The 26,972-nt window shown below is 40.9% G+C and overlaps 1 protein-coding gene across 1 annotated transcript in view; it reads left to right on the forward strand.

Annotated features, from left to right (window-relative positions):
• The window catches only part of NELL1 (neural EGFL like 1), a 673,415-nt gene that overhangs the window by 163,638 nt on the left and 482,805 nt on the right, over positions 1-26,972 (forward strand). The window contains exons 6-9 of the mRNA XM_084852331.1: positions 8,244-8,316; positions 13,964-14,046; positions 25,408-25,542; positions 26,212-26,314. Coding sequence (XP_084708457.1) covers positions 8,244-8,316; positions 13,964-14,046; positions 25,408-25,542; positions 26,212-26,314 — 394 coding nt within the window. The remainder of the gene's footprint in view (positions 1-8,243; positions 8,317-13,963; positions 14,047-25,407; positions 25,543-26,211; positions 26,315-26,972) is intronic.

A 26,972-nucleotide genomic window follows, 5' to 3' on the forward strand; every position in this document is an offset into this window, starting at 1 on the left:
AGACATTTTTTAAATAAATAAATGAGTTTCTTATTATAAACATCCAAGGTGTGACAAATATTTGCCCAAGAAGCCTTTGCATCTGGCAAGACTCCGGCACCAACCCACATAATAGGCCACTGTGGAAATATTTATCCAAAATAAAGAGTTATTGGTCTTCCACATTTCTCTTATAATTTGTAAAACTCTCCTAAGTTAGAGTTTTCATAATGAAACAGATGATATATTAAAAGTATTATCATATGAAGTTTGAATCAGTTTGATTCGATCAAGGCATTCTAACAGAAGCACTGACCTCTGAGGCTATTATAGTTAAAGGAACATGGGTAAATCAAGACAGAACCAGTTCCTCATGTAAACTCATAAAAAGCAAGTCAGGAAAAAGCTGCATTAGATAAGAAGGAAGGAAGGATAACTGCCTACTAGACTATTGTTCATATGTCTGCTTATGACGCAAATATGTTAAAATGACATGAAATATTGTGAGAAGTAAACAGAACTGAAAAAACACTTCAGATATAAAATAGCTAAACAATAAACCTACAAAAGAGGAGCGGATATTATCCTGTTTGGGAATTGTGTCTCAACATTGCTGACAAAACTATGAAGTAAATATATCACTCCAAATCATAGCTGGGAACTTTGGAAAAAATAATAACCAATTGTTGGAGAAATTCCATTTTGTGGAAAACATATGTAAACAAGTTAATCAAAAATCATATAAATAAAAGAGGCAAAATACAAAAAAGCCAGGGCAGAACATTGGTCTTCATTGACTTCTCTACATTCTTTTTTGCTTCCAGGTCAGAAATGTAATTTCATAAAACATCCTATGCATATTTAGACAGAAAAATAGTCCTACAACTCCCAGCATCCTTCTAGCCAGCCATACCGGCTGGGGCATGCTGGGAACTGTAGGACTTTTCTCTGTCTCAACATGCATAGGATTGCAACCAAAGAAACTTTAATTTTTAGAATGGTAATGCTCCTAAAATGATTCTTAGAAAGTTTTTTAAAAATCTGTTTTCCTTGCAACCACTTTGTTTATATATGTTCTGTGCTCTTATTTCAAATTTGAACAATGTAAAAACTGCTTGATTTTGAAGTAAAAGATGAAAAGATGCCTGATCTCAAAGTCCTCTACCTCTGTGAGCCTATACCAGAAGAGAGAAATGAACCTGATTCTTGGTGGCAGGTTCTATTAATATCCTAAGCAGTCCATACAGTGGTAATACAATTATCTGCATTTTTTTTAAGCTAATGTTTTCTTCCAAATTTTCAGTAGTTAAAATGGATGATGAAGCTGCTTTGGGGTGGCTGTGAAAAGGATAATGAAAATGGCTTTGAGCAAACAGAATGAATGCTTCCAGACTAGGCTTTTACTGTGCAATCGTCCTGTCTCCTTCATGGAATTTTATGGGGATCCAGATGTTGTTGTCTTCTCCTTATAACCCTCCTGTGTTTTTCCACTGCCTCATGTCTTTTTCCCCTTACCTCCAATAAGGAGGGAGAGACAGAATAGCTGCACAGTGTATTTTGATTGGTGGTGCTAGGAGTTGTCTGTCTGGAAGCATCCAATATTACTGAAGTAGTTCAATCAGTAATAACTCTATATTAGGCTTTCATATAAGGCAGATAATTTTCATGCCTCTCCTCCTCCCCTGCCCTCCCTCCAGTCCCTCGCTCCCAGTTTAAATTAAGGTGGAGAAATGCCTCCATACTTACTTGGTCTTTATTTTGCTGCTGAACAGCTGAGCTGTCACTGTGAAGTGAAATTGATGGCGTTATTTTATTCTACAGCTGTTGAGTTTTTTAACCTCAGCTGCTTCCCGTAATTCTGCAGATGGTAAACATATGTTTATGGGCACATACTACAAAAAAAGTAGTAGTTACACTGGTTTTGCCCATCTTTATTTCTTAGTTGATACATACAGCTAAAGTCTAAGAACTGAGGGATATTAAGCATTTATAAATTAATATTTCTACGCATTTACACTTTGGAAACAGCAGGGTAGCTAATGATATGATAATGAGCTGCCAGTTTTTATTGATCATAATGAAAGTCGACAAGTGCCTTTCTTTGGTCTGGGAATGCCTGAATATTTTACTAACTGTCTGCAGGGCAAAAACACATAATTGGTTGTATTTTTTAAGCCTGCTTATGAATTTCACAAGCCTTATTTTTTGTTGTTAAGCACTGCAAAAGCTTATGATTTTGATAGTTTATAAGCAGTGCACATTTCCTGTCCTTTTTATTTACATGCTCAGCAGGACCTCCTTTTTCTTTTCAAATCAATTTGTTTCAGTATTTTAGCATATAAAACTCCCATTTTCCTCAATGTAAACAGAGATCTGCAGGGAAATAAGAGTGTTAAAAAAGAATAAGTATTTTTCTTTTGTATCTGCAGAAGAATTGTGTTAGAAATTCTGTCTAGAAAGCTCTGAATGTTATTATGAACATTATACTAATAATGGTTATTTCAAATCTATTAGGAGTATAATGGTATAATTTGATAATAAGTTTCCAGTACATCTTTTGCTTCTGTTCTTAAGAGGAAAATCCTCTTAAAATGCTAGCGTTAATGCACACTTGGGGGTATAGTCTACTCTTGCCCGTGTGTTATTAGGGGTCAAATTCATATATATATATATTTGCTGAGAAGCTCCTTGCTAAATTATACTGGTTCCTTGGAGTGTTTTTTGCTAGAGAAAGGTCTGGCTCTGTAAAGGGAAATCTCACAGCAGCTCATCATTTATTTATTTATTTATTTATTTATTTCACTTCTATAGTGTTCAATAGCTGAAGCTCTCTGGGCGGTTCACAAAAATTAAAACCAAACAGCACAGGGTAGAACAATATAAAATATAAAAGCATTAAAACCACAATATAACAATACAGCCAGAATAAAACCGGAATAAAACCTATGTGTTAGAGCTCTACCTATGTAACATTAATAGGGTTTCAAGTTAGTGGGAGATGAAGGCGTTCAGCACCTTGCAGAATATCTCTTCAAGGTGGATGGTGAAATGTGTTAAGAATAAAGTTTAAGGAAAGAATGAACATTCCATTTTTTCCTCTTCCGCAAGGCAGTATAAATATTTTTTTTCCAGAAGAGGAGGAAAAACAAAGCATTTGCATGTGTGTTGACCATCCGTGTTTTGGGACAGGACATATTTCTAAGTACTAGGAACAATATCCATGCCAGAATAGGAAAACAAAGAAAATAGAGGGAACCTGAGGATGAGCCTTTTCAATAGCACAGTAAGAAAAAAAATGTTAGAATGCGTTGCTGAAAAGAAATGAGGGAGAACCTAAACTAGCTAACTTATAATTTTCTTCCAAGAGTCACCTCTACAGTCTTTCCATCCCCTCTGAGCTGAGTGGAGTGAGAGACTCCACTCACAGTATATGTTAATGCTGAAATCTGCAATCCACAGTCTTTAAGCTAGAGCACTGAAGGCAAGTGTGTGTATTTTTAATAGTTCATTAGCACCAGGATAATACGTTTGCTTGAAGGCATGGCATATACATTTATAAACTGGACTATTTCTGAGTCAGCACCATTAATTAACCTGCAGGTTTAGTTCAAATGCTGTTTTTGACCTTTAAAGCCTTAAATAGTCTTGGGCCAGAGGATTTTAAAAAGTGCCTCTACTCATTTGTTCTTTGTGATTCATTAAGATTTCCTGTGGAGTTCCAGTGTGGGGTACCAAGGTCTGAAGCTTGGTGATGATGATAAGTTACTAGGATTAGAGCCTTCTTGGTTGTGGTGCCCTTGCTGTGAAACTCTTTACTATCTAGCCACATCCTGTTTGTCTTTTCAGAAAATGATTAATCTTGTTGTTCAGGAGGGCTTTCAGTTGCTGGACTTGGAATTTGGTATTGTCAGTGGCCTAGTTCTCATGTAATGGCAACCCCATTTTTTCTCCTGGATTACTGTGAGTCAGCCAGTGTGCTGATGCATTCAGCTCGCTCCTGCTTGGCTTTTCCTGCCAGCAGGAGCAGCTCAACAAACCAAGGACTCCCTGGGTTGGATTCAGTGGTGCCCTTGTGCAGATTGCCATGATGTAGTGCTTCTGGAAGCAAGTGCTGAAATGAGAGGAAGTGCTTGTTTCTGGAAAGGGCAGGTTGTGCCCCTTCCTGAAATGAGAGTTTCCAGTTTCCACTCATTTTGATGCTTGCCCCTGGAAGAGCTACATTGCGGCCGCCAGTGGTAGTGGTCACATGTGCCCTGCAGCCAGCAAGGCTGGCAAGCCTGGGCTACCTGTGCAAGGGTACCATCGGATACTGCCCTCTGTCCTGGCTTGGTTAGCATTATGTCCAGACTAGGAACTCTGGTTTCTCTCTTTCCTGACAAGCCAGAGTTGTAATCCAGGTTTTGTTCTTGGATTGCAACTCTGGCTTGGATTACAACTCTAACCCAGGGTTTCCAGTTCAGGCATAATGCTTACCAAGCAAAGGATGGAGCATCCCTGGCTTGTTTAGCTGCTTCACTGGCAGGAGGACCCAGGTGGGAGCAATTGAGCTGTGGGTTGCCGTTATGTGTGAACCAGGCCAGTGTCAACTCTGTTGGTTTATCTGATTCTGTAAAAGCAGTTTTGTTGGTGGTTATATAAAATATACTATTTATTTTATTGTATTTTTACTGTGTTATCGAAAGGATTGACATAACAATGCTGCTGCCAGTGAAACCAAGTAGGAATCTTGTAATTGCAGATGTAGGAGCAGAGGTGAGGGGCCGGAACTGTCCAGTTGTGTGATCATCCTATGAGCATGGCAGTTTTCTGTAACTGCTTTGTTTTACAAACATGCACACACACATTCTGAGGAAAATATTCATGCAACTAAGTGTTGTGTAGTGGATAGTTGCTGGCTGTAATACAATCTGCAGATTGCCATCTTGCAGCAACCCCGAAGTGGGCCTTTTCCATGATAGTGCCCACCTTATGGAATGCCTTCCCCTCCAGTGTTCAGGAGGTGCCAACTGTGATGTGTGTTAGGCAGCAGTTGAAGACCCAGCTCTTTACCCACACCTTCCCTTCTTGATTGTGCTGCTCAGTTAGTTAGTTTGATAAGGTGTTTTGAGAATTTGGTTTCAGTGTTTTTATAATTTTTTTATATAAATGTTGTTGTATTTATTAGGATGTATTTTAATCTTTCTGATCTAATCTAGATTTTTTTAGATATGGTAAGCAGTATATAAATACATTAAAAATGAATACAATAAAAATGAAGATGTTAGAATAGCAATGGGAAATACAGCAGAAGGGAAAAGAAGGGCAATTGCAGATTGTCACTTAGCTGCTTCTCCAAGCATGCTGGCATATGGCAAATCATGCTTCTGTAGTAAAGCACACAGATGAGAGACCCGACACTTCTCTCCCCCCCGCTCTGCCCTTACTGCTAGTCATAACTTCTCTCATCTGTCTATTCTCTTTGCTCTTAAAATATGTTAATTTATTTTTGAGGTGAATTTCCACAATGGAGGAGGTGATGATGATGATGATGTAGTTACATGCAAGACAGTTTGCATATTACCCGTAATCTGTGCAGTAAATTCTCTGGTCTAGCCTCCCCCACCCCCGTTGTAATAACTGTTGCATTACGGAATGCTAGCTCAAAGTGTCAGTGGATATATAACCAGAGGTACTGCTATTGCTATCATGATCAATTGAAGACAAAGGAAGTGCATAGACCGCAGCTTGATTTTCCCTGTCACAAAAGCCCCTCACTGATTCTTTGACTAGTTCTTCCTGAGAACTGCTTTTTTATAGCTGCCCACCCACCATCACTGCATCTGAAACCTGGTATGGAATGAAAATGATCTCTGTGTTAAATAACTAATTAACCTGTATAACGAGGAAAGCATACCGTTTAGATCATATAGTTCAAGGCTTAGAAACAGTGAGCAGTTATCTAGCCTGTGGATGGCACACGAGCTAGGCTAAGTGTTGCCAGCTCCCCTTTCCAAGTTAAAATGCTAAACAAATTCAAAATCTATGCTTAATAGGTAAGCAAACAAACAAACTTGAGGGGGACATTTGTTTGACTTAGAGTGTTCTGTATACTTTTAACATAAAAAAATATCTATCCAGCAGAGCAAATCAACAGGTGTTTAATCTTAAACCTAGACTGACAAGATCTTATTAAAGTGATAGGTGATGTGATTTGGTGTGCTCACAGTCTTTGGTTTTTATTAATGCTTAAGAACTTGGCCTCTGCAAACCAGTTCTAGGTAACGACTGGTGCCTCCAAGTGGAGACATGGATCTCAGACTCAGGGCATACAGACAGTTGAATGGGGCCTTGATGAGCATCGTAGTATAAGCATATCAGAAGGATATCTGCATCAGTTATATGCTCAGATACACTTTCCTGTATAGGGGCAAGAATCTTTGTTTTTTATTTATGCTTTCTAAAATGTTGATCTCAGGCAGCAATGTCATTTTTACATATGGATTGTTCACCAGCCATCATTTTCAAAATCATATTAATGAATGCTTCAGAGGTTAGCCCTATCCAATGACAACGGCATCTCTTATTCAGATGGCTTCATTATTCTCACAGATGAAAATGTTAATAAATGTTCTATGAGATGCATAGTGTGATCTGGTTATTGCCATTAATATTTTCAATTAATATTTGATATTGAAATAACAAGCAGGAAGTGGTACTTGCTGAATTACCCTCTGCTGTCTCAGAAAACAAACACATAAATGTTAAATGTTGCTGCATTTGCAAAGCTTGAAGCATTAAGGCCTATATTTTATTTATAACGTAAGCTCAGTATTCTGGGTAAGATATAATGTTCTCCTTCTGCTCTGTAGCTTTCATTCTGTTGCACTCTAACTGAAAGTCACTGCTGTAATCCGTGATCAAGACAATTTTTTTTAATTGTCAAAGGATAACCTTGACAATACACTTAATTTTTCAATCAAAGATTTGTGTGTCCATGTGGGAGAATTTCAGTGTATCTTCCTATTCTAAGTTCGTGTGTGTGTGTGTGTGTGTATGTATATCACCAGTACTACATGCAAGTTTATCAACATTTATTTGGAAGCTAAGGTTCTTACCCTGTAATCTTACCCCACTAACAGACATTGATGTTTGTACAATGGCTAATTGTGTAAGAGAAAACACTAACATTTTGCTTTAATGTGCAGGGTTTTCCCTCCAGAAGTCACAACACTGAGGACAGTAGAGTAATCAACAGGGGATGGGTAGAGAAACCTTTCTGGGGAATCATGATATTATAATAAGGCAATTTGGTAAAACTGGCTTTAGACCAGAAAAGTTCCAGGAAAAACATATTTGTCCTCAAATTTCCTGTTGCTCATTGTTTTGAGACTGACCACAATCTGCTACATAATCCGGATCCTTCAGTGCCATTGAAAATAGTGGACTTAAGCATTCTTAGCCACACTGTGGAATGGGGCTTTGGAGCTAGGAAAGTCTTTTGAATGGTGGAGTAGAAATATTAAAAACAAAATTTAAAAAATTTAAAGTCATTTGGGTAGGGGAACTCTCCCAGTTCCCCTACCCAACCTCAATTCATACCAAATCAGTCTTCTAATCCACAATTAAATTAGGAGTGAGGGAGATTTTATTTTTGACCAAGCTTGCATTCAGCACCAGCAGACCCATGGGCAACTTAGTAAGGCAGCCAGAAACCATCCAGTTGGGGGAAGAACCAGAAGAGGAACAGGCATAAGACATCTAATTCCTCTTCTCCTGACTGGCCTCTTAGTCCACAAATGGTGTACATTTGGTGATTTCATGAACAAGTATACAATGGTTGTCTATGCCGCTGCACTAAACCAAAGTTAAGCATGTTCAGCTCTTAAGTTATTTCAGCGGGAAAGATTTAAGCTACCAATATGACTAGTTCTTAAGGTAACATTGCACTCATATATATGTCTACTCAGAAGTAAGTCACATTCAGTTCAATAGCTTTTACTTCCAGGTAAGTGCAGATGGCGTTAATGTCAATGTTTTTCTTCTGGGTTCTGAGACTATTAGTTTCATTTGCTTATGCATAATTTTAAAAATACCTAAGTGAATATTTTAAAGCTATTTTTAAATGAAAAATGTGGCATTTTTCAAGTTCATATTTTTCTAGTTGGTAAATCAGTATAATTGTACTAATTTCATCTGACTATCAACAAATAAGTTCTGAAGTATTTTGTACAATTTTAATTGTATGACTGTAATCTATATTACCAGCTTTCTCTTCTGTTACAAAGGGTATCATTCAAGATGCGAAAGTCATCTTTATGCCTAATGGATATATAACACAGTGTCCTAATCTGAATCGCAGTAAGTAACAATTTTTATTTATATTTATTTATTTATTATTATGTATATGGTGGTTTCAGTGTAAATAGCGCTTTGTAGTCCCTGTTCATTTTTGCACAAACATTTGATATTAGTCTTTAGTAGTCTCATTTTATGGATGAGAAATTAAGGGCGCAATCCTAAGGCTGCTATTCAGTGGCTAGACAGCCATAGAATAGGTTGGTTCCTGGGAACTGACCTCGGTGCCTGTGCTCTGAGGTCGGTTCCCTGAGAAGCAACCTTCACCCCCTCCCGCACTGCCTCACAGGCAGCGCAGAACGGTCCCACGCTCAGAAGGGGAGCACAGAGCAGTGAAAATGGAGTGTTCCTGGGGACATGCCGGGGAGGGGAACTTGGAAATGCCGGTACAGCACATCCAACATGTTGTCCGGCTGCAGTTTCCCCTGCTCCAACTTCCTGCGGCTAGACAGCCAAAATTAGCTGTCTAGCCACAAATGCAGGGCAGCTGAAGCATGGAGGGGATGATCCCCTCCACGCTTCTCCTGCCCTGCATTGGATAGGTGATCGCCTCTGAGTTTGGAGGCAGCTGCCTATCCCCATAGGCTTTCTCCCTAAGGCTATAATTTGTCATCTCTTCGTAGTAGAACCAGGAAGTTCCTAGTAGAGCCTGGAAGTTTTAGATGTTGTAAAACTCTAGAGACTGATGGTTTCAGGCATGTTTTGTTGTATTAAGACATGCATATTAAATTTTCTGTTTGTTTAAGCAGATCTTACAACTAATCTAGATGGCTGTTCCCACTGGGGAAGCCAAGGAGTTCTGTGTTCCCATTCTCTTGCCTTGATGAAACTAGGTTTCATGTTACTCTGATCACAGAAATACATTTCTCCTGTTAAGAATTCTGGTGTCCCCTCTACCTACAAGCCAGTGAAAACTGGACTAAATTGCAGTCCCCCACCCCACCCCAAACCCATGTACCCACACAAAGAAGGAAGAGCCACTAAAGGCACAATCTTATGCATGTTTAGACAGAAAAAGGTCCTACAACTCCCAGTATTCCCCAACCAGGCTGGGAGATGTAGGACTTTCTATCTAAATCTGTTTAGGATTGCATCCTAAATGTGTTTCTTTATATGTTGCTTATTTGCTCTTAGCTCCTTAGTAGCTTTCTCTGCTCCTCCAACTCTTAGGAATTATACCTTCTAAAGAGATTAGAGTAGTGACTATAAATCAGTAGTATGTCTGTGCAACAAGGATTAGAGGCAAGTGCTGAAAGCGCTACACCGTTAACATTCTCCTTGGTAGCCCTGGTAGGTTACAGCAATAATACTGGCTTGTGGCTAACAATAACAGGTAGCTTAACAACATACATAAAAACAGGGAAGCTCACAGCTACCTAAGGGTTGGCACATAAGAAATAAATGCAAAATATAATGTCAAGTCTTTAGTAGGGTTGGGTGAGAAATTCATTTGGTTTTCATTTTAATGAAAACTTTACTTTAAACTTTACAAATGCACATGTCACGAATCTACACATGAACTGGAACACAGCTATATAGCAATATCTGTACTTTTCAGCCATGCAGTTTGCAAATCACTGTGTAAAATAAGGAAAAGTTCGCACAAAAATGTGTACATTAGGGAAAGTGTGCACAAGAACATATTATATTAGTGAATATCACTTTCAAAAAATAGATACATCAGTACGTAAGTTAATGCAAAACTGTGTATTAGGAGAAACGTGTATAAAAATACATACAAATGTTCATGCAGACATTTAGAAATATAACTCTCAAACTGATACAGAAATGGGACAGAGCTAATGTAATCTTGGAAAAAGGAGAAATGGAGTGAAATCAGACTTGACATATTCATCCATCCCTAGTCCTTAGCCAGGTCTCTGTGGATGCCAGTTCACAGCAGGCCTATATAGGTTCAGCAATATGGTGCTTTATCACCTCTCACAGACCTCCCCACATGCTGCAGTAGTTCTTTCTCAGTCCTTATTTTCCAACCACCCCACCCCACCCTCAAGAAAGGCAATTTTTCAGGTGAAAGACAGAGGTCACTGTTGGGAAATGTGGTCTCAAGACCCAGCAGTCCCATAAGAAGTGTGCGTTACATATTCAAATATGAATATTTTCTGTTTGTTTAAGCTGATCTTACAACTAAGATGAATGACAGTTTCCTAGACAACTGTTTGTTCATTCGTTCTCTCTCTCTCTCTCTCTCTCTCTCTCTCTCACACACACACACACACACGCACACACAGAGCTACTTTTCTCCATCTGTTTTTTCTCTCTGCTTGTTTCTCCCTTAGCAGCTCAGTTTACCTGCTGTTCACCACCCAGCTCCAAGGACACATTAAAGAGCGATAAGTGGGAGAGAAACAATCAATAGGGAAAGACAGCCCGGTGTGTATGTGAGACTACCGGAATGATAAGTGTTACTGTATCTTTAAAAGGATTCGAATCTTAACAAGAAAGGGAGTTAGATGGTCAGTTACTGGAGAGCTGGGAGTGAGGACTGATGATCATTTAGAGCTGTATATACTTGCTTGTTTTTATGAAATAGATATAAAATGCCACCTTGAATTGTGCATTTTATCAAATCAACAGCACAACTACATTTCTATATGATCCTCCTCAGCTTTTTCTGCCTGTAGGCTAGGGTATTGTCAGAATTCATAACAAGCAGAACTAGGATGCTCTCACATGGTATGTGCATCATGCAGCTGGCTCTTAGCTGGAAGGGAATTTTATGCCATGGGGTAAGTGGGCTTTCTAAGGTGTCAGTAAGTATAGAGTTGGTCATGAGTAGTGGAACTGCTGAATCCCTGGATATAAAAGCATGCTTTAGAATGTCACCAAACGGATGAACAGAAGCTGTGAGCTGACACAGTTTGCTAAGGTCTCTTGAGAAAAGGTTGTCTGTCTCCAGATAAGTGAAAAACATTTATGAAAATATAGAGGCTGTGGCCCAAATGCCAGTTGTGAAATTTTATTTTAACAGTGATCTACTTCTGATATTGCCTCACTCTTCATGTCAGTCCAGTTCCCTTTTTTTTACTGCCATTTTTATTTCTGAATACAAAATAACAATAATTTAACAGATCGTCAGACAGTACAAACACAGCACATAGTAATCTAGCTAAAGATAATATAAAATAATATTACTTAACTACAATAATTTTGGAGACATTGAAATAAAATGACATTACTCAGAGAAATATTTTTAATAATTTTAAAACAACAAATATTTACATGGTGCTTGCTGAATTATATCCCGTCAACATTTTTTTTCCCCATAAAGGGAAGCCAGTTGCTGTCACACTCTTCTGGCTTGCCTTGACATTTTGAGTCCAAATTGATGTGTTATTTCCTTATTTCTTTAAAACATTTCTTGGCCGCCTTTCAGGGCAGAAGCCCTCCCAAGGTGGCATACAGCAATAAAATACCCCCCCAAAAGTTAAAATATTAAGTGATGAAAACATAAAAACAATAAAACAACAATGATAGTTAACAATGTCTTAGCTTTTCCATTACCAGTAGTTCAAAACTCATTCAAAACTCTTTCATAACAATACTTTAATAATAGTAAAGGATTGCTTTTCCATTGTTTAACAACCTCTGTTCTAGCTACAATTAGTAATTATGTGATCCCCCCCAAGTGATTTTGTGTGCAAATCAGAATATATTCTAAGTAAAAAGATCATGAAAAATGAATTGGTCTTTAATCTGTCTGTCTGTCTGTCTGTCTATCATCATCATCATCATCATCATCATCTATCTTAACTGAAGTTATTTACATTTTTAAGAACTATCCAAGTAAAAGAACACTGAAATACAAGGGACAGTTAAAATGAGGATGGGTGATATGGGTTAAGGTGTTTGGTTTATATAAGTTGGAAAGACAGATATACTGGACTGTTGACTGTTTATTTATTTATTACATTTCTATACTGCCCCATAGCTTAATCTCTTTGGGTGCTTCACAAAAATTGAAACCACAAGTACAACATAAAAACAATATAAAATATGAAGCTTAAAACTACAATATAAAAGTACAACCAGAATAAAACCTAGCAGCAATGCAGAGATTTAAAATACTGATTTAAAACAGCAGAGCTGAAAGACTAGAATGCTGACATACTGGGAAAATAAAAAGGTCTTTACCTGGAGCTGAAAGGAGTACATCCCACAGGGCAACCAAGGCAGTTTCTGTTCCAAAACCAGGCCTGAAGCCTGACTGAAATGGATCTATTCAAGAGTGCCTGGAGCTGTCCTGCAACCACCCACTCAAACACCTTTCCCAGGAAGGGGATGTTGGCCACTGGTCTATAGTTGTTAACATCCTCCGGATCCAGGTTAAGCTTTTTCAGGAATGGCCTGATGACTGTCTCTTTTAGAAAGGCCAGCACCATTCCCTCTCTTAAGGATGACTATGATATATAGGTCTCAATTGGTCCACAGTCTCAATTGGTCTGCAATATTTGAACTTGCCTGGGATCATGAACAATGAAATTGATCTATAATATTTCCTATTTCACATAGAAATGATTTTCAAAATGTTTGGATTTTTTAACTAGACAATCAGAAATGATATGAAGTACCAATTTCTAAGGCTGTTGTCAGGCTTTGGCATCCTTGGACAGCTGCCCTCAGGAGCCTGGGAAGGGCCCATCATTAATACCTGATCCACTATGGCAATGCAGCAGCCACTGGTCCATGCTCTCTTTCTCTGTGTGTAGGAGGGATCCCAGGGAGGTCCCCTGGGAGAATTGTGCTCCCCCTCTCCTCTGACATAGTGACATCTTTTTCTCTGGAGCTGGATAGAGGCGATGAGCATGCACACCTGCTCATTTTGGCTGCAGCTGCTGATTGCTTCTTTGCCTACTTGGGTGGATGAGCAAACAAGGGCTGACGATTTTTAGCAGCAGCAGCCGCCTGCAGCCATCCCCACCTGTGACAGAAGGAATGTGGTGGTGTGGTGAGTGATGATGCAGATTGCTTGCTTGCCCACTCATCCTTCCACCCACCCAGGTGGGATGAGTGGGCAAGCAGTGATAGAGCTGGGAGCCAGGCAAGAAACTGGCAACTATGTTGACAAATAGCAAATGCCAGCTCTGGCTGACCTCTGTCTAGATGAGGAGGAAGGGAAGAGGAGGAGGAGTTCAGGTAGCAGCATATCTGGTGGTGATGAAACCTTTTGGCCTTGGGCCACCCAAAACCTGGAGCCAGTCCTGCCTGTTTTATTACAACCTCTCCAGAATTTATTAGCAATTGTCTCATATATTAAACTTATTTTAACCTGTGTCAAATGGCCACATATATTTTTAAATTCCTGAGTATGTACACAGAATGGTTTCATTGTATGTTTATTTCAAAGAGCTTATAGGACCTTACCTCCCTTTTACTGTAATTTTCAGTTTCCATTGAGGTGTTCTCCAATAGTATGTTATTCTTTGAGACAATCCACTTTGATTTGCCCATTCTGTTTTATACTAAAAATTTCCAGATTTGTTAGTTTTCTTATAAACTTTGTAACACAAAATATTCTGTAGCTGCAATGCTAGAAAACCAATGCCTATTTGGTTTTTGTAAATTAAGCATGTGTCTATTTGTTTTTATTATTTATGTATTTATTGTTTTCCTTCCTTACTTTATTGAGCCTGTCCAACTTGCAGTGACTTCTTAAGCCTGGTGCAAGGAATTATGGATTTGCAAGAACTTCTGGCTAAAATGACAGCAAAAGTAGGTTCCTGACTATTATTCTCAGTGTTCTGTCCAAGTTGTCATTTGCTTCATGTATTGGGGCTAACATGTACGCATTTATCCTCTTGTTGTCAGTGGATTCTATAAATTATGGGTGGGCAACCTGCATCCCAAGAGTTGCATGGGGCCCTTGGTCTAATATCATGAGGGCCTAATGACTAATCCCTCTGCAAGTGATCTGTTCACAGCTCTGGCAAGAGCAAAATGTCCCTCCTCCAGCAGCCCTCTAAGAGAGAAGAGGGTAGCCACGCTCTGTTTTGGCTTTGGACTCACTAACAACTGGCTTTAGCGTGCCCACCAATGAATGCAGCCCTTGACAGATTACCCCTTAGGGAATGCAGCCTTGCCAGAAAAAATGATTTCCACCTGTCAGGAGTGCCCTAGCTGCCTCTTACAGTCCCCTCCAATAGTCAACTCAAGACACAGACAACGAGGATTCTTTCCAAGGCTTTATTCCTTTATTACTTAATGACTCTTACAGATACTAATCACTAGCCACTAAGCTAGGAACTGCACTGGGGTAGATAGCAGAGTAGCCTAAGCGCCAGGTAAGGCAGTTGGTCCCCGTTTGAAGGAGAAGCGTGGGAAGACTCTGAACCTATGGGCTATGGAGAGATCCTCCCTCTTACCCTTGGGTCCTCAGGACGCGACCGTTGTTTGCGTGGCAAATGAGCAGAGCGCCTCCTTTCTGCACCCTCCATCTGTCACCGCTCCCTGCGTCTGCGCCGAGCGTCCAGCAAGCCCCCCTCCAGCGCTGTCTCACTACCAGGGTCACTATCTCTCCCAGGAATGCTGGCAGGAGGAATCTCTGCCAGCTGCTGTGCTTGTGAGAGATGAGCGAGCTCCTCTCCCATGGATTGCTGTTCTTCCTCAGAATCAGAACTGCTCTGGGGCTCTATGGGCTCAGTTTCCACCCTGACACCACCCCTGCTATAAATGGAGAATTGAATATGACTCACGCAGGAAAGATGATATTTTTTCTGTTTGTGCGGATCATGGTATTGCATACTGATGCAGATGGATGCTTGAAAGATTATGGAAACCAGCTGGGTGTGGATCTTTGCCAACCCTGATGGATGGGAGCCACATATGATAGTTTTATTTACTTACTATTTAGTTAAGCAATGTTTTACCTTGCTTTTCCCCTCCAAAAGATGAGTTGTTCAAAGCAGATAGCAAAATATGAAAATATGAAAACAATAGCTAATCTTTAAAACACAGTAACAAGCTAAAAGTAGCAGAAAACAATATCATTAAGTAACAGCAAAGTCAAATGCTTCCTTTTGGGGAAAAATCTTCATTTGCTGTCAGAACACAGATAAAGAGGAAGATGACCTAGAGCTAGGAGTGCACGAAAGCCACTTACCTGGTCTCGCAGCTTTTCGCGGTGGGGGGGAGGTGCTTCGCTGCTCTCCCCCCGAAGTTCAGGCCGGGGGGGGGGAGGCTTCCCGCCTCGCCCGGCCGAAATTCAGGCCGGGGGGGAAGCTTCCCGCCTCGCCTGGCCGAAATTCAGGCCGGGGAGGAGGCGCCTCGCCTCGCCTGGCCGCGAAATAAAAAGTTAAAAAAAAAAACACGCCCCTGTGATAGGCTACGTGACGATTAACGTAGCCGATCACGGCTAGATCTGCAAAGTCAGATCTTTCTCGGCTGCCCGAAGTTTCGGGGAGAAATTCTCCGCCAACCCTATCTAGAGCCAAAGCAGACTTTACTTTAAATGTCTGTTCCACAGCTGATGTCAGGGATGAATCCAAGCACCTTGAGAGGTCTGGCAGCTCCAATTCTGAATCTGAGTTGGAGCAGCTAGATCAGAGGCCAGGGGAGGGACCCTCCCTAGCAAGTTAAGCCACTGTGAGATATTCCTCCGAAGACCTTGACAAACAAATGGCCCAGGCAGAGTCCCTGCTTTCTCCCTCATGAGAAACTTGAGACTTGAATTGTAAGATCTGGATTGGTTCCCCTCCATCTATTCTAGAGTAAACATGAAAAGAAGTCATAGCTGTTAGATGCACTTTTAAAGTAATGTCTGTTTTGGCCCCTAATCTCTTGGGGCATGGAGTTCCACATATGGTGCACTGCCACTGAGAAAGCTCTCTCGCCCATTGCCACCAGTTGTGCCTTTGAAGGCAATGGCATGCAAGAGGGACACATTAGCTGATTTTAAAGGTTCGCATGGGAACAGACAGTTCTTCAAGTAGCCAGATCCCAAGCCATTGAGGGTTTTAAAGGTGGTAAGCAGCACCTTTGAATTGCATCCAGGATCAAGTCTTGAATGGTTGTGATCTTATCCTTAATCCATCTGGCATTAACCAGATGCACTTTCAAGCTGAAGGGGTACCTGGCATGATTACAAGCTCCCCAGGACTGGAAGAAGGGCCAAAAGAAGGGGCAGCTATCAAATGGCTCACTGTTCTTCCCCTGTACCAGGCTGTCCAACTTCCACCATCATATTCTCCTCTGCCCATCACCCTCTGAATATCAGCACCCAAACCATCCTCATTGCTCCTTATCCTCTGAAAACATGTATCAGCACCAACAACTGACACTAATGCCAGAAATCATGCCTATTGCAAGACAGCAAACACAACTGCCCCCAAACAATAAACTATGCCACTTTTCCTCCTTCACAGATATAACTAAGATATAATTAAGTATATTTTCTTTCTTTATTTACATTTGTATACTTGCTCCACATCCAAAATTTCAGAGTGGTGAACAGCAGATAGGATAAAACAATAAAAACACCATGTTAACATAACTACTATTTTAAAAAAGAAGTTCTGATAAAACCATGGCCGGTCACTCAAGGAAGGCTTCCTGAAATAATGTTTCCAGGAGGCACAGGAAACAACACAATGTTGGCGCCTGCCTGTCCTCCAAAGGCAGGGAATTCCATAGGAAGGAAGCTATCACACTGGAGGCCCTTCTCTTGGTGGACTCCAGTCGGGCCATGGGTCCATGGGAAGCCACCAGGAGCATGCCCTCTGATGACCTCAGTGATTGGGCAGGTTGGTAAGGGAGGAGGCACTCTCTCAGGTATTCTAGTCTCAAGTTGTTTAGGGCTTTGTATACTAGTACCAAAACCTTAAACCTGGTCCGGTAGCAAATATGCAGCCAGTGCAGTTCCCTCAGCAAAGGAGTTGCATACGGAAAAGGGGCAGCTCCCAACAACAGCCAAGCTGCTGCGTTCTGCACTATATTTGGAAATATGGAAGCATATTTACCCTCCCATTTATTTTGAATAATCTGTTCTGTATCTAAGCTTTCAGTTTTCACATGATCTTGGGGTTTTTGGCATGGAATGGCATGACAGTGGCTGGAGGGTATGGAGAATGGGATTAGAACACTAGCAGGGAGTAGTAGCTGTGGGAAGGAGTGGAGAGTTGTAAAGGGGGTACTCACTACAGGTCTGCTCGCCTATGCATAGGGATGGATGAATCTGTCAGTTCTGCTTTTGCCTAAATTTTCAAAATTCAAAATTTTAAATTCTCAAAATCTGCCCCATTGATGAAGAAATGTGTGAATTTTGATAGGTTCTTACCAATGCTGCATTGTCCTGCTGGCACAAGAGAAAGGTAGCGTTTCCTAAAGCAACCAAAAATGAGCTGAAACATTCATTTCTGGAGCAGAACAGGTCAGCAGAGCTCACAGAAGGAAGCTCTGCTGACCTGTCCCATTCCAGAAACGATTGGCTCATTTCCAGCATTGCTGTAGGAAGTGCTAGCTTTCTGTTGCACTGGTAGTGGTTCCTGCTGACACAGGGGCAGCATTGGATACTGCCCACTGCATTCAATGGTGATTACTTCCTGGTCAGTGAGTATAGGATTCCTTTTCTTAAAGGGGCCCTTGTCTGGTTTTGTTTTGTTTCTGCATGAAAACTGCACCAGGTAGCAGATTCTTCATTTATTTATTCAGAGCATAATCTGGCTTAATGTTCAGATTATCTTCACACTTTTCTTTGTATTGATGTCCCATAATTTTTATATGGTATTCTTTCAATCAGCATGCTCTGGACAGGATCACTTGAAGAAAGAGAAATATTACTTTTCAGCTCATTTTACTGCAGGAAAGTGAGATAATTATTCTGAGACATGCTGGTGGTCTTAGTAGGTGCCAATTAAATAGTGTATTGAGTCACTTGTCCCTGCCTCAGTTAATTATATTTTTCTTGCATGCATGCATGCAGGCTAGATAATACATGATTAACATTCAGAAGGTTACATGCATCCCTACAAGTGGAATACTCCTTACCTTCTTGTTTCTCATTCCCAGTGATGCTGTTCTGTTGTCCTTTACAATACATAAATTGAGTATTTTGTTATGTTCATGGCTCAGTGAGAATATGACCCACAGTGGATTGTTTAATTATCAAAGAAAAGCAAGTGGAATGTAAAACTTACTGATTACACTCAGTGGTTATCTTCTAAAATGAGAGATGCCAATCCTCAAGCCGGCCTGGAATCCAGACACTTTGAGCTAGATGGCTTTTCTCCTTAACCCCATACATATTGGGGGAGGTTGTAGTTATTTCATGGTGTGTGAAGTGTACTCCAAACTTGCTCATTGGTTCACATTGTTGTTGTTGTTATTGCTGGATATGTTGCAGGGCTAAGACCTGACAATGAAAAGTGGTTTCAGGGCTATGTCCTGGCACAAACTAAGATACATGATTACTTTACTGGATTAGATAATTAATGCTTAGTTGCTGCAAGAAGAAACCTATCTTAGGCAAAGTGCTCTGACTGCTCCTAACACACCTCTTTGTCACCCTTAAATAGAAACAAGAATGTTTTTTTTTCTATTTAAGGATGTAAAAACAAGTGTATTTTTTCAGCTTTAAATTGAAAGGACATCACACCACTTTTTCTGTCATAGGTTTGGTCTTTTAGCAGCTGGGTCCTACTTATCCGATAAAAATAATCCTGATGGTTTCTGAACTGGTTAGTTTCTGAAATTGAAAGGTTTCTGAAAGAAAGGGGAGTACATGGATGGGGGTTCCTAGCCTTTCCATCCTAGCAGGGCTCCTGTGCCTTTGAAAGTTACATGGCAGAACAGCAGGTCTGCCCTGTAGCTCCATCTCCATGATGGGTGTGCCGTCACCTGTTACATAACTGTTTTGTATGGACCCTGGATAAGTGCAGGGTCCTGTCTGGGACAAGTAGTTTTTCAATTCCACAGAGAGGAACCGCTGAAAGTCACTGGTCACTGCTGCTGGTCATGCTGTGGGCCTCTCATGTGCTCTGTGTGGAAGGTCCTGTCTTCTGCACCTGTTGGAGAGCTGCCTATTAAGAGCAAAGGGAGACATGGAGAGAATAATGACTTAATAGTCATCAGCTGAAGCACATTGCCTCAGTACCTCCATGCACAATAGGCGTTTGTGAGGAAGTGTTTGAGAATGGTGCCACTGAGTGTTCTTCCATTCCCCTTGTCTCAGTCTTACTCTCCCTGTTGGGACTAGGGACTATAGTGACTGAGCCAATGCTTACCCCTTCCTCTTATAGGGAGTTGTTTGTGCAGTGATTCATCTGCTCCATGTGTTCAGGCTCTGATGCTGAAAGGTAAAAGTGTTTATGAGTGGAGTGTCATTTGCCCACAGAGAGCTTACCTGTATTTGAGTGTGTGTGCTGACCCTTGTGTCTCTTGTGGGGGATAGCAATGTCAACTACCTGTTGAGAGGGGAAGGATTGATCTACCAATGTAGTCTGATAGAAGTTTTCATATATTGCAAGGTGGGCGAGGTAGCCTGAGAAACATTTCCAGTGGTTATACTCGGTAGCATAGATTCCCCTTTCCTTTGCTTACCTGTGTGGAGAGCTTTGTCCTCCCTGCTGTAGAAGTGGGGTATGATGTTGGGTATCTATGTCTTGAATCCTGAGGCAGGATACCTGTAGAGGTTCTGCAAACACACGTCTTGGCAATCTGCTCTTCCTATGTGTGTGTTGTGAGGCCTGGTTGTTAGTGCAAAGTGCTCTCTTTTTTGTGCAAAATGCCATTTCTCCATAATTCCTGCCACTAAAGATCCCCTTTGTGTAGTCTAAATGAGCATGGCATAAGGCCGGAGAGATAAAGCGCTCTGCTGTTTGCCTTATCATATGAGTGATAAGGGTCTGTATACTGCTGGAACTGATATGTATCCTATGCTGTGGAGCAGGGAGAGGTGGGGGCAGGGTTTTAGCTTTTGTAGTTGCTATAACATTATGCTCACGCAGAGCTGTTGTGGGGAGACTGAGGGTGTAAACGATTTGGTGCTAGTCAGCTCCTGACCATCATGCTCCTACCACAATGCCATTTGGTCATCCTACTAATGAAATTGTGCTGACAGTAGGAATATGCTGGCATAGCATTTTGACTGTGTATCCCTGTAGTTTCCCCTTGGGAGGAAGCCGCTTGCTGATCTTGGAGGTTTCTGAGTATCCTATGTCCTGCTAAGCTGCTGCTGGCAGGGTGGGAGGAGCAACAGAGCATATTTTTGCTTCTCTGTCCTCCTTTCCCCTCTAGACAGGCCTCTAAGGAGGCATCCAGCTAGGGGCAGGGGAAGGGCCATAGGATTTTTCTTATCCTGGACTCTCCTCTCCCCTCCCTGCACACCAGAATGCTCTCTTTCTGGCCTCTATTAAGTTCTCTGGGGCCACTTTTGCAATCTCAGATTGCAGGTGCTGCAGTTCTTTCCATGGCAGCTGCAAGGGGGAGGGGGTATGGTTTGGATTATGGAGTCCCCCTCCCAAAGTCTACAGTCTCTACACCTTCGGGAGGGAGAATCCGAACAATTCTGTGGTCCCTGGAATGCTCTCCAGGGACCATACGACTACTCTCTTACGGCACAATTCTATGCTTGTTTAGAAAGAAAGGCATCCTACAACTCCCAGCATTCCCCAGCCATCATTACACCTTCCACTGGTGTAAGGGGTTTTCTGTGAAATATGGAGAATGGTTGTTATCGGGTGGATTAAAAATAAAATGCATGCATGCATGCATGTATGAATACATACATACATACATACATAAATAAAATCTACACCCCCCCCCTTCACTCCACTGGCCTATTGGGAACATAGTATTGTGTCCTAATTGCATTTTCAGTATCATTTCCCCCATTATCCTTCCATTTTGTGTATTTCTTCCTTAAAAAGAAAGAACAATTATGGGTGTTCTGGTGTTAATGAAAAATGATGTTTATTTTAAATTAAAATATTTTTAAAAATAAAATTCTGAAGTAGCTTCAATACAGTTTCCATTTAATAATGTATGTACAGTATTTCAATAGTTGGAAGTACAGGATCGTTTGGGGGGTCACTGCTGAAAATAGGAAGGTTTATTGGTTCACCAACAAAGAATGACTTTCGACTTCTAAAGTGTAAAAAGCTTTTTTGATGTCAAGTCGGATCTGAAAAGGGATGAATGTCCATTCTGTTGATAACCCTGGATCATGTGCAGCTTTAGGAGAATCAACAATTTGTTAACCTTGGAGAGGTTAAAAGAAGGTAGAAAAGGCACAAAATGTAAGCAGTTCATCTTACCCTTTATCTTTCTGAATCTGGAAGTATCTGGGTTGACAAAATAGGAAGTGTAATAGTTTATGGGCCTCTCTAAAAAGATATTCATGGAAGTTTTGTGGGAAATTTCAGAAAAACTGTAAAATGCATGCACATACCATTTCATTAAATAATTGCACTTTTCATGTAATTTGGTAAGTACTACAAATCACTGCTATAAATTGTGCATTTTTTTCATGTAAGACATAAATTATTTGGGAACGTATACTTTAGCTTTTACACACATTGAATACAATTTAGCTGTAAAGTAATTCCTTTGGGTTCAGACGTGAAATTGATAATTGGAATATGATCCCTTGAAAAATTCTTTCTTATGCTCTGTAAATTTCTGGAAGAAATCTAAGGCTTCAAGGATGAGTGTGACTCAATGTGAAAATAGTATAGAGCCAGGAACATACACAGAAGCATTGGGAGTTGGTCTTATAAAAGTAGATTGTTATTCAAATGACAACATAGTTTAAATGAGACACATACCTCCCATTACACAATGGTAATGACAACATAGTTTAAATGAGACACATACCTCCCATTACACAATTGGCCCTGCAATTACACAGTCGTGTACATGTATAGAATGTAACATACACATAAAATATATCCTTCATCTTCTGAACTTCATGGTGGTTCAGTAGTAGTCATACCATTAGCTCAGTCTGGATTGCATCTGGTATATTTACACATTATGCAGATAAATTATTTGGCATAAATACTGATTTTTTTAAAAACAGATTTCCAAATACTTCACATTCAGTATCTCAATAATCCTGTTAGAAGAGCCAGTATTAGAATTTTCAAAATAACCCAGTCCAAACAAGCCACCATGCCCAGCGTGCGTGAATCATGATGCATGCCAGGCGCAATTTGTATAATCACACGCACACCCTTCCCTGTCCATAGCTTATTGTGTCATTCCAACCCGGGTGACATGGCTTTTTGGAGGGTTAAACAACCCTCAAATAACCCATGGACTGTTGTAGGGTTATATGAGGGTTGTTTAACCCTCCAGCAAGCCATGCCACCCAAGTTTGGATGACATGATAAGCCACGGTTGGGCAATGATGATGCCAATCATACTTGGCATGTGCTGGCATGTGCCAGCATTCACCACAGCTCACAAGAAGCCACCGTGGCTTGTTTTGATTGTGCGGGATTGAGGCTGACAATTAGTGGCTGCCTAAGACCACTCCAGTGAAAGCTATGGTTTTCCCAGTAGTAACGTATGGCTGTGAGAGCTGGACTATAAGGAAGGCTGAGTGCCGAAGAATTGATGCTTTCGAACTGTGGTGCTGGAGAAGACTCTTACGAGTCCCCTGGACTGCAAGGAGGTCAAATCAGTCCATCCTAAAGGAAATCAACCCTGACTGCTTATTGGGAGGACAGATACTGAAGTTGAAGCTCAAATATTTTGGCGAAGAAAAATGCGAAGAAAAAGCTCCCTGGAAAAGACCCTGATGCTGGGAAAGATTGAAGGCAAAAGGAGAAGGGGACGGCAAAAGATGAGATGGCTAGATAGCATCACCGATGCAATGAATATGAACTTGAGCACACTCCGAGAGAGAGTGGAGGACAGGAAGGCCTGGTGTGCTATGGTCCATGGGTTCACGAAGAGTCAGACACGACTTGACGACTGAACAACAATAACAAAGACCACTGCGGGCCAAAACAGACATTACTTTCAGTTTTACTCTAGAGTAAGTGCAGGGTCTCAGTGCATGTGTGGGCAGGGGGGATTTAACCTCCCCCCAACTATGGACCTGATCTAGATCAGCACCCCTGCCCCTGCAATTTCTTTCGCAAAATGATCAATTGCTTTATGGATTACTATTTTGCAATAGAAATTGCAGGCATGAATGCAGGGGGATGGGGTGTGTGTGCGCATGTGATCAAAATCAGGTATATAGTTGGGAAAAGAGTTGAAGCTCCCCTTTAAAGTAATGTATGTTTTGGCTCACAGATAATGTCTGAGCTGAGATAGGAGATACTATGAGCTCCAGTTTTAACAACTGTGATACATCATCTCCAATATGAATGGCTTCTGTTTTCCTAAAAGCTGAACGTTTTCTAACAATTGCTAGATGTCAATATCTGTAATGTTTTAACTTGAGTGTGGAATCTTCTATTCTGACAACTACATAGCCTGTTCTAAATGGGCCAGTGTCTTTACTACAGATATGGATACAGCTGAAGCAGGCATGTATGCTTCCATACAGATGCATTTATGCACCTTAAATCTCACTCGCTACTTCTTGTCAGTGCAACAGCCTCTTCAGCAGATTGTATTGGAATTCAGCAAAGCAGAGCCTTTGTTCTGCTCCCCAAGGCTGATGAGAGCAGCAAGGGAAATTAGGAGGAGCTGATTTGACAGCAACCTTCAGTAGCAGTTTTCTCCTTGGAGTGCTCGAGATAACACTTAACATATGCTGAAGTGAACTCTGATGCCAGGTAAAATGCAACCTTATAGCAGCCTTTAACTTTCCATCTGTTGTCCAGCTCTTTGTACTCAGGAAGCCCTTTTATGATGTCCTTAGAAACCTGCCCCATGTAAGCCATAATCTTCTAAAATAGAGCTATGGCTAGGCCAGGCAAGGGCAAACCTATGCCCTTGGGCCTAATCCAGCCCACAGAGGTTGCCCATCCAGCCTGCTGCCTTCCAGGATTCCTCTGGAGGAATCCCTACTGTTATCTCTAATAATAAATAGGGAGGATGCATGCAGGTCAGGGACTCATCTTCCCCATTGGGGAAACTGCCCTGTGGGTGAAACACTGGAGCTGAGCAGGTGGCTGGAAGAATGGTCCTCCACGTCCCGGTTTAGTCGGATAGCTTCACCTGTGCAGTGGCTTTCCCAATGCACCCACTGGGGACCGAATGATGTCAGGGGGTGTGGCCATGCTCTTTTGCTGTCATGGGGGGGGGGGATGTCTCCTGATATCATTTGGCCCTTGGAAGGCTGAGGGGGGGATTGCACATTTTTGGTCACCCTCTCCTGGACTAGGCAAATAGGACCTTAGCTCAGTAGTAGGGAACAGACTTTGTATGTAGAAGGTTCCAAGGTCATTCCTCAGTGTCTTTGGTCAAAAAGATCTTAGGAAGCAAGGCTGGCTTCCAGTCCCTCAAACTCAGGGTTTGAGGGCCTGGAGAGCCATTGATATTCAAAATAGACAACACTGTGCTAGATAGACCAATTGTCTGATTCAGTTTGAAATGCATATATTTATATATCCAAAGAATTCCAAAGTAATTGGAGATGTAGCAAGAAGCCATATGGAAATAGGGAAAAAATCTGATTTGGCATGCAAGGCTGTTTTTTTTTTTCCCTTTTGGTCTTTTCCAACACAATCATTCTCCAAGACAGACATGGAAGAATTGGAGCCTCAAGTTCTTATGTTTTATTTCTAAATGACTAAAGAAGTTAAGGAATAATTGTGTTCTACAGACAGTGTGCATTATTTTGATTGCAAGTTTACAGATCAGACAATTGCCCTGAGATCTTTCCACCCACACACTCTGCCCTGAGATAGTTGATTATTTTGACTGGGCTTAGTAGAGTAGAAGAGCCAATGATATACATGCACAGAGATGTACATATGCTATAAATTTATTGAGCTTCATTCCCTTCTGAGGATCTGGGCTGATTTATACCAGCTTAAAGTTCTCCTGCTTTCATGTGGCTTTTGCTGGTATGATAAAATCGAATTCCTCTAAAGATCAGTAAGCTATTCCTTTCCTATGTCTTGTATAAAGCCATGTGCATGAATTCCAGAAATTAAATCAAGTAATTTTCATTTATAGCTAAATTATGCAGAAATGAGGCTTAGTCAGTTGGAAAACTGTCACTGTGAGAAGACTTGTCAAGTAAATGGAATGATCTATCGAGACAAAGATTCATGGGTAGAAGATGATCACTGCAGGAATTGCACGTGCAAAGTAAGACACTTCTAACTTATATATGGGGGGTAAGGCAACTCCTTACAATCCATTATAGGTTCTTGAGTACATAATGCCAGCTCTGTGAGTTACCTTATTAGCACATGGCAGTATGATTAGGGTGGAATATGTGGGGCGGGGGGGGGGAACGGGGGACAAAAATGCAATCTGTCTAAAAGTATTTCCTTACTTGAATCTCAGATGGGTCTATTTTGGGGTGAATATTTAGTGTTTTGTGTGTACAATTTAGAATTGTATTATGATTGTAGCATGTGGAAAAAGGAAGTATTATCTTAATTTTATGCATAAGTTGCATCTTCCATGACAACAACATGTATATCCTGTTTGTGGTATTTCTCATTTTAAACACCAGCGGAACAAAAGTTGAATTAGTATGTAAATCTTGTCTGGTTGAAATTATTTTATAACTATCAGAAGAGAGGGTTTGTTTGCCCAAGAAAATAGAAAACTGTTTTGTTAAAATGTTGAACTTGAAACATAGGAAGCAGTCAGATAAGTTTCTGGCCATTGCAGAATGACAGCATTGTAGTCTGTAATACTGCTGTGATTTAGCAAATGATTTTTCACATATTAAATCATGCTTTATCCAGCATATCCATTACTTTGTACATACACAGATTTACATTTCATTTTTCTGTTATTGCATAGAGTGGAGTAGTGGAGTGCCGACGGATGGCCTGCCCGCCGTTGAACTGTTCTCCTGATGGTCTTCCAGTCCATGTAACAGGCCAGTGCTGCAAAGTGTGCAAGTGTAAGTATAGATACTGTGCTTTGCCTTTCCCTGTAGTCATATTGATTTCTATACTGAAGTCATACAACTGGAAACAGGTCCTTTTCTGTTTGTTAGTATTTTCACAGCTTCTTTTTATTTAACGTAGAAAATATTGGTGAAAAATATGAATAAAAGAAAGATGTCACAGAGTTTTAGAAAAACACACACACATAAAACAGTTTGGTAAAGCCATCTTTTGAACATGGTGTGTTCTGCTTCTGCAGCCAAAGATTCAAGTGCCTAGTGTGCTTCCTTGCCAGAGCAGAAAGCAGAGACTGACTGGGTTCAGACAACATGCTGTAGCTCATTGTGGGTTATTTGGGCGCCATGTCTCATAACACTAAAACAGACCATGGGTTGTGTGAGGGTTGTTTAACCCTCACATAACCCACTTTTGCTGGGTTTGCATAACACAACAACCCCTGAGCAAGGGTTGCATAGTCCAAATGGCGGGCGCATATGCCCCACATGTGCTGCAGCCTCACCATGAGGCTGTTGTGTCATGTGAACAGCCCCTGTACCTTTAACTTGAGGACATAGCTTTGTAGCAGAACCTTGACAGTGAAAGCTCCTTGACAGAGAAAGCTCTCTCTAAGAAGGTGGATTCCTTTACCCACAATAAGGCACCATGGTGGGA

This window comes from Heloderma suspectum, chromosome 1, assembly GCF_057233095.1.
Source record: "Heloderma suspectum isolate Gila_16-S chromosome 1, 16-S_ref, whole genome shotgun sequence".
In the NCBI taxonomy this organism is placed as follows: domain Eukaryota; kingdom Metazoa; phylum Chordata; class Lepidosauria; order Squamata; family Helodermatidae; genus Heloderma; species Heloderma suspectum.